Source organism: Neovison vison, chromosome 6, assembly GCF_020171115.1.
Source record: "Neovison vison isolate M4711 chromosome 6, ASM_NN_V1, whole genome shotgun sequence".
NCBI classification, from domain to species: Eukaryota; Metazoa; Chordata; class Mammalia; order Carnivora; family Mustelidae; genus Neogale; species Neogale vison.
In genome coordinates, this window is record NC_058096.1 from 54,770,967 (window position 1) to 54,779,913 (window position 8,947).

The 8,947-nt window shown below is 37.5% G+C and overlaps 1 protein-coding gene across 1 annotated transcript; it reads left to right on the forward strand.

The window, feature by feature from the left end:
• The first annotated feature begins 6,802 nt into the window (after window positions 1-6,802).
• On the forward strand, window positions 6,803-7,789 carry CCDC54 (coiled-coil domain containing 54). Its single transcript, XM_044255029.1, has one exon. It carries the CDS (start codon window positions 6,803-6,805, stop codon window positions 7,787-7,789), a length of 987 nt encoding a protein of 328 aa, XP_044110964.1.
• The last annotated feature ends 1,158 nt before the right edge of the window (window positions 7,790-8,947 follow it).

The following is an 8,947-nucleotide window of genomic DNA, read 5'->3' on the forward strand; positions in this document are numbered from 1 at the left end:
TAAAAAAAAAAAAAAGGAGGCCGATTAAAGTAATTTTAGATAATATTGACTCTACCATAATTAACTTATAGCTTGCATATTTAAAAACACCAACATTTTATTTTATTTTTTATTTAGTGATTCATCACTTACATATAACATCCAGGGCTCATCAGAACAAGTGCCCTCCTTTATCCCCATCACCCATTTAGCCCTTTCCCCACCCACATCCCTCCATCAACTCTGTTCTCTGTCATTAAGACTCTCTAATGGTTTGCTTCCCTTTCTCTCTTTACCTTTCCATATGTTCATCTGTTTTGTTTCTTAAATTCCACATATGAATAAAATCTCTTGGTATTTGTCTTTCTCTGACTGAATTCGCTTAGCATAATACACTCTAGCTCCATCCTTGCCATTGAAAATGGCAAGATTTCATTCTTTTTGGTGGTTGAGTATTATTATTACATTGTATATATTCCACCTCTTCTTTATCCATTCATCAGTCGATGGACATTTGGGCTCTTTCCATAGTTTGGCTATTATTGATAATGTTGCTAAAACACTGGGTTGCAGATGCCTCTTCAAATCTGTATTTTTGTGTCCTTTGCATAAATACCTAGTAGTGGGATTGCTAGATCATAGGGTAGTTCTATTTTTAGCATTTTGAGGAACCTCCATACTGTTTTCCAGAGTGGCTACACCAGTTTGCATTTCTACCAACAGCACAAGAGGGTTCCCCTTTCTCCACATCCTCAACCAACATCTGTTGTTTCCTGTGTTGCCAGTTTTAGCCACTTTGACAGATGTAAGGTGGTATCTCACCGTGACTTTGATTTGTACTTCCTTAATGATCAGTGATGTTGAGCATCTTTTGATATGCCTATTAGCCATCTGTATGTCTTCTTTGGAAATGTGTCTATTTATGTCTTCTGCCCAATTCCTAACTGGACTATTTAAAAACACCAGCATTTTAAAAATACTAATAATATTATCTATTATTAAGGTCATCTCTCCAACAGTTATTCAATGCCTATCTACCTGACACTATAGCTGGTTGTACTACTGGTACTAGGAGACAAAATGCTGGTTTGTTTGGCTTTATTTGCTACATTCTGGTGTCCTTCTAATCCAAATGCTTTAACTGCACAGTATACTGAATGGTGGGCAGCTCGTGCTTTATGCCTTGGTCGTACAGATGATGGAGTGGCCTCTTGGTTGAATGAGTAAAGGAAAGGTAGAGTAAGAGATTGAGAGAAAGTACACAGCTAAAGCTTAAAACTCTTAACCATTTCTTGGTATCATTTGAAAGAAGAGGGAGAAGGAGGTGGTCCAAGAGAAAAAGGACTTACAAATATTGAGCCCTTTTTTCAAAAAAGATTTTATTTATTTATTTGACACAGAGAGACATAGCAAGAGAGGGAATACAAGCAGGGGGAGTGGGAGAAGGAGAAGCAGGCTTCCCACTGAGCAAGGACCCCAATGCAGGGCTCGACCCGAGGACTCTGGGCTCATGACCTGAGCTGAAGGCAGACGCTTAATGACTAAGCCACCCTGGCACCCCAATATTGAGCCTAAAGGGCTCAATCCTCAAAACCGCTCCATGAAATAGGTGCTGTTATTATCCCATATTACATGTTTATAAAATGCTGGTAATTTGACTAAGAGTACAGGGCTAGCAAACAGAACAGTTTTCACCTTTAACCTTTCTAGCCCCAAATACCATTCTTGTCTCTCTCCTGGAGGACACTTTTTTTTTTTTTTTTGTCTCTGTAGGACTCCACAATTAGGCTTCAGTGTGCCATGTTATTTTATTCTTAAATGTCTCCGTATTTCTGGCAGGAATCCAAAGAGAGGGAGTCAGCTCATCTCCCATTTTCATTCACTTTTTTTTTTTTTTTAAGATTTATTTATTTATCCAGAAAGAGAGAGAGAGAGCATGAGTCCATGCATGCATGAGTGGGGGAAGGGACAGAGGGTGAGAATCCTTAAGCAGACTTCCCGCTGAGCAGCAGCCCCATGTAGGGCTCAATCCTACAACCCATGAAATCATGACCTAAGCCAAAACCAAGAGTCAGACACTCAATCCACTGAGCCACCCAGGTGCTTCTCATTCACATTTTGACTGCTCTCACAACTTCATCCAAATCAATAGGCTTATACCTTCCCAATACAGCTCTCCACTGTTTAACAAGTCTGCAGTAGGCTAGGCTCCTTTCGTCAACATTAATAACTAAAGGCGCGCCCAGGTGGCTCACTTGGTTAAGTAGCCAATTCTTTATTTCAGCTCAGGTCATCATATTAGGGTGATGGGACTGAGCCCAAGATCTCACTCCAAGCTCAGTTCAGGGTGTGCTTGAGATTCTCTCTCTTGTTCTCCTTTTGCCCCTTCCCTGACTTGCACTCACACACATTCTCTCTCTAAAACTTAAAATAATAATAATAATAATAATAATAAGTAATTAGAAACCCAAATAGGTTTATGTTTGTGTCCAATCTACTAATTTGTTTTATAAGAATAATCAGTATACATGAATATTTTTAGTTGAAAAATTTTATTCTATTGTTGTTCTTTGTTGTAGCTAGTATACTATGACTACAATAGGTCAAGAAAAACCTGTAAATGTTAATTTTTACTTATTTGAATTAGAGATAGCTCAATTTCTTTTTTTTCTTAAGATTTTATTTATTTATTTGACAGACAGAGATCACAAGTAGGCAGAGAGAGAGGAGGGCAAGCAGGCTCCCAGCTGAGCAGAGAGCCCGATGCGGGCCTCGATCCCAGGATCCTGGAATCATGATCCGAGCCAACCCACTAAGCCACCCAAGCTCCCCTCAATTTCTAAAGCCTACAAATTTCTGTTTCAAGTAGATTTTCTAAATAAAGTAACCAACGAAATCTTTAGTGTTTTCATACTGCTAAACAAATATTTAATCAAAATGTCTTCTGTAACTATATAATGTAATTTTTCTAAAAAAGAAAACGTCTGGGACGCCTGGGTGGTTCAGTCGGTTAAGTGTCCAACTCTTGATTTTGGCTCAGGTTGTGAGATTGAACTCAGCATTGGGCTCCATTCTGGGCAGGCAGCCTGTCTGAGATTCTCTCTCTCCCTCGCCCTTTGCCTCTCCCCCACTCTTTGCCTCTCTAAAAACAAACAACAAACAAACAAAAAGGAAATGTCCATCTCTTTCTAAGGTGGAAAATACATATTTTTATCATGATTATGTGGCAGTAGAGGTTCTGGACTCTAGAATCAGAATGTAAGGATTTAAAATTTGACTTTGCCCATTTTCTAGCAGAAAGGAAAATTACTTGATTTCTCTGAACTTCAGTTAAATAAACTAGTATTTAAAACAGTGTCTGGGGCGCCTGGGTGGCTCAGTGGGTTAAGCCACTGCCTTCAGCTCAGGTCATGATCTCGGGGTCCTGGGATCGAGTCCCGCATCGGGCTCCCTGCTTGGCGGGGAGCCTGCTTCCTCCTCTCTCTCTCTCTCTGCCTGCCTCTCTGCCTACTTGTGATCTCTGTCTGTCAAATAAATGAATAAAATCTTTAAAAAAATTTAAAAAAAAAACAGTGTCTGGTATGCACCCAATGAAATTTAGCTGTTATTAACCCAAAGGGAGTATTTGCTACAAGGAATCCTTCTAAATTTAATTGGGAATTCTTGTTAAAGTAAGAATACCTAATCTACAAATTTCCTCCAACTGTAATGAAATTTTAATACTAAGTTTAACAATGAAGATGATATAACAGTACACTCTGGAGATCTTTAATTAAACTTTCTTTGTTTTAACCTTGCAGCTTTCTTTTAGTGTTCTAAGACCTTTTTTTTTTTTTCTTTCCAGTCTCAAATATTTTCATTGGCCTTAGAAAACTTATAGGCACCAAGCACTGTGTCTGTAGTGCTTGATGGATAGAATGTCCTTGGCCAAGGTAAATAGGACAGCTTTGAATTCTACCTTTACTGGCTCCACATACCAATTCTGTGATAGCCTATTTCCGGGAGAACATTTTTCCTCAGCAAGGGTTTGGAAAGATTTCTAGAAGTTTTAGTAAGGTTACTAAACAGGGATTCAAAGATAAGACAGTAGAGCAAAATCCCAGATATTACTCATGAGCCAAAATTCTTAAATTATTTTTGCCTAAATTCAGATTTATGCCAAAACCTAGGTCAAAGCTGGTCTTGCAATTAAGCATAAATAGGAGAAAGAGTGATTCAGTAGGGCATTAAAACTGATCCAAGAAGGAATATCCTCTTTAGTACAGTGGGGCTCTACTGTAAGAGACATGATTATCAATGTCATTTAATTTCAGAACATTTACTCTGATGTGACCAAAGAATGTAATGAAGTTTTTACCTCAATATATAAAATGGACAAAATATTTACTACTTCAAAGGGTTTGGCTTTCAAGTTCTGTTATTTAGAAAAATCTATAAAGGGGTGCCTGGGTGGCTCACTCGGTTAAGTGTCTACCTTCGGATCTGGTCATGATCCCAGGGTCCTGGGATGGAGCCCTGTGTTGGGCTCCCTGCTCAGTGGGGAGTCTGCTTCCCTCTCTCTCTCTGCCCCTTCCCCTTCCTCATGTGCACTCTCTCTCTCTCTCCAGCTGTTCTCTTCCTCTCTTTCTCTCTCAAATAAATAAGATCTTTTTAAAAAAATCTATAAAGAGAAACATAAGAAATGTGTACTATTATTTTAAAATTCTAAGACAGTTGTTCTCAAAGTACAGCAGGCAATGGTCCATGAGGGCAAAAATATTTCAAAAATAATATTAAGGCACCATTTGCCTTTTTCATTGTGTTGACATTTACATTTTGCAAACTGCATTGCAACAGCAATGGTGTATAAAACTGCTGTTACCTTAACACAAACCAAAGCAGCAGTTCTAAATTGTGTCGATAGTTACTGCAACAAATATCATGGAGGACAAGGGGTGTTAGAGAGGAGAAGGGAGTTGGGGTAAATTGGAAGGGGAGGTGAATCACGAGAGACTATGGACTCTGAAAAACAATCTGAGGGGTTTGAAGTGGCGGGGGGGTGGGAGGTTGGGGTACCAGGTGGTGGGTATTATAGAGGGCACGGATTGCATGGAGCACTGGGTGTGGTGAAAAAATAATGAATACTGTTTTTCTGAAAATAAATAAATTGAAAAAATTTTTAAAAAATTAAAAAAGAAAAATAGTTACTGCATTTTTCACCTCCACTCAAAGAAAAGAATACAAGAAAAAAACAATTTAACTTCAGAATGCCTTGATAAAGCAGTAAAAATGATAATTTTATTAAACCTCAAGGCTTCCATACTTTTTAAAATTTTATGTGTGTTGTAATGGAAGTATGCATAAGGCTCTTCTGCTGCTAACCAAAGGACGACAGTTGTCTCCAAAGAGGGCACTTATTTGAGTTACAAACTCAAATTTACAAAATTAAAACTAGCTGTTTTCTTCATGGAACATCATTTTAACTTGAAACAAAAACTGATGGTAAACTATAATATTCATATTTGGGTATTTGGTATTTTCGCAAAAAAAAAAAAAGGAAATGTAGGGAGCTTGTGACTTCATGAAAAACAATCAACAAGCTTAATAAATTTCAAGCTTTTCAAGCTAGTATTATAATCTTGGGAAGTTTTATCTGCCATGATGAGCTTGGCCTCTTCCCAACACTCGAAGATTTTTCTGGTGAGATTTGTGGTAATATTAATGAATATGATATTTTTGATATTTTATAACAAAATGAGTTACCTTTTGGAAGATCTGCATATTTCAGTGAATTATTATTTTCCAAATGTATGTGTTATTACACATACATTTATAATGGGAGATAGACCAATGAATTTCAATATAACAGTATTGACCTGGTCTAAGATTACACATGACAACTAACTTCTAAACAACTATCATTTGTCAAATTTTGGCAGAGTAGCAAAGAATAAGATCTTCAATTATTTGAAAAGGCTATTAAAATACTTCTTCCTTTCCACTTACATATTTCTATGAGGCCATATTTTGTTCATATCCTCAACTGAAACAACATATCACAACAGAAATAATGCAGAAGCAGATATGAGAATTTAGGCATTTCCTATTAATCCAGGTATTTAAAACATTTGCAAATATGTAAACATTATTTTTCTTTTAGAAAATATATTTTTCCTAAAAAGGTGTCTTTTACTTTAAGATGTAATGAGTTTCTTTTTTATTTAATAAATTAATATCTTAAGACTTTCTTAGTTTTAATTTCTTTTTTTTTAGTTTTTTTTTAGTTTTAATTTCTAATAAAGAATATCAATTAACATAACCTATATGAAAAAAAGGTCTGTGTTCCTCAATTTTGAGTGAAAAGTGTCCTGTGAGCAAAACTTTTGAAAGTTGTTGCCTTATGGTTAAATGTACTCTTTTTATTTTTTTAAAGTAGGCTCCACACCATGTGGAACGCAATGCGGGACTTGAACTCACAACCCTGAGATCAACATCTGAACTGAGATTAAGAGTTATAGACATTAATCAGCTGAGCCATACCTCTGGTTAAATGCATTTCAAACCAGCAACCATTGTGACATCAGCACTAGGTCACTGATTACCACATAAAGGATTCCTTGTAGTTGACCATTATTTCACAGATCTCTCCAGCTGAACCACCCCATAAGCAGCTTACCACCCAAGAGTGCCCACTATTGCCCTTGATGTTCTCCATAGGGCATTCTATGATGTTATCAGGAAAGACATCCAACAAATAGTAAGAAAAAGACCATTTCATTCTGATACTGCTTCTTTCTTGGATTTTGGTCAGGTTTCCCATCACTCTACCTCTTGTTTTATTAAGATGTACAAACTTCAAACCAAAAGGGTAAAAGCTGCTGCTGGGCAGATGTGCACTTCAAATATCTCCAAGATCAGACAATCTCTTAAAAATGTTTACCATACATGTAAGAACCAGCATCCAGATTCAACTAGACATCCAACTATGCCTTCCCATGATTGTGATAAAGATGTTCTCAGTACTGATGAAGAAATGAATCTTACAGCAATGCTCCGGGATATTAAAATCACCCAAATTGAACTCCTCAGCCAAATGACTGACATTGTTGGTGTAGTATCCAAGATCCAGGGAAAGACTGATTTTTATCAGAAGCAGTTGGAGGTACTGGAAACCAGAATGAATGTTAATGAAAACAAACAATCCACAATAACTAAAGATATCTTCTCTATGAAAAAAGATATTGATACTTTAAAGAAGAAGGTGACAGAACTGGAAAACCAGAATTCTTGCTCCAGCATTCACTGTTTAGAAGTTCTGGAAGGAGAAAAGGGTAAAGAGATCATAGAACAACTTCACAAACTCCTACAACCAGAAACTCTGAAGAACACAATGGCTTCTGCAGACCAGGGACTCTCTTCAGCAGAACGAGAAAAAATGCCCAGTTATCGAGAGGCCACAGATGATCTTGAGGACAAAACAATTTCTCCCAAAATTAAAACTCTGGAAAAAAGTAACCATCAAAATATGTTAAGAAGCTTTAAAAAAGCAAAGTCAAATATTTATATTTACCCAGACTTTGGTACATGGATCAAGCTAACTTTTGTCCATGGAGGAAAGTGGAGATTTTTCCTCAGTGCTACTGAGTTAGAGGAATTCATCCAGTGGCTTCTTTCTAGGCCAACCACCCCTCTTGAGGAACCACAACTTGTAACCCAGAGATACAATCCATTCACTGGGCCTATTGCAAGTTTGACCACATTCTGTCTGTCTGTTTTCAACTATGTTTACTATCTTTTTGGTTTCTCAAAAGAGGAAGTAACTCAACTATAGAGTTACTTTCTGCTTTCTTTGGCACAAAATAAAGGTGAACTGGTTGTTCCAAGCATCTTCACATCTCTGTGGTGGTTGTGAAGTTCTTGGTAGTCTGCTCGCTGTGGGCTCACTATCTATGAAGTTTTTGTACGTCTCAGGTAAGTTAAGATAGATCATCCCATTGGACAATGTGATGCATTTTATGTCAGTGCCCTTGTTTTCTTAAAGGCAATTCATGAGGATTCACCCAGTGCCCATGTCATAGATAATTGGAAGGAAAGAATTAGGGATCAAGGGAATGAAGAACACATTTGGTAGTCCCCACATCAGTTTTCTATGTCCTTGGGTCATTTTTTTTTTCTTTTAAGATTTTTATTTATTTGTCAGGGGGGAGAGAGAGAGCACAAGCAGGGGGAGCAGCAGGCAGAAGGAAAGCAGACACTTAACTGACTGAGCCACCCAGGCATCCCCTATATCCTCTTGTCTTAGTGGCCTTTGTAGATAATATTTGTGATACCAGAAACAGACTCTACTAACAAAATTTTAAACAACATACAGTGAAAAAGATACCCACTATTAGAGCTACTGAAGTTAGAGTTATAAAAAAATAAAGGGCATTGAAAGGACAAGTTACTGCCAGGAAAATATTCACTGCAAGACCTGGATTTTTTTCTTTCAACTTTAGCTTCAACTCCATCAAACAAATGGGGATCCCACTTCTGCTAAGTGAAATAAGTCAAACAGAGAAAGGCAATTACCCTATAGTTTCACTCATATGTGGAACATAAGGAATAGCGCAGAGAACCATAGGGGAAGGGAGGTGAAAACTGAATGGGAAGAAACTAGGGAGAAAAACCATGAGACACTTAGGACTCCAGGAAACAAACTCAGGGTTTCAGAGGAGGGGGAACCGGGGGTAGGGGTAACTGGGTGCGGGGTATTATGGAGGGCATGTTTTGGGATGAGCACTGAGTGTTATATGCAACTAATGAATCACTGAACACTACATCAGAAACTAATGATGTACTATATGTTGGCTAATTGAACTTAATAAAAAAATAAAGGGGGATATTACCGGATGTTTTTTACATTTTCATGAGATGAAACAAATACCATGTCTTGTAGGTTTGATACAGAGGAAAAGATTAAATCTAAAAAGGCATGTATGAGCGAACC

Excerpts from the sequence above, each read along its gene's own strand:
- CCDC54 (XM_044255029.1), top strand. The coding sequence starts at position 6,803 with ATGTACAAACTTCAAACCAAAAGGGTAAAAGCTGCTGCTGGGCAGATG.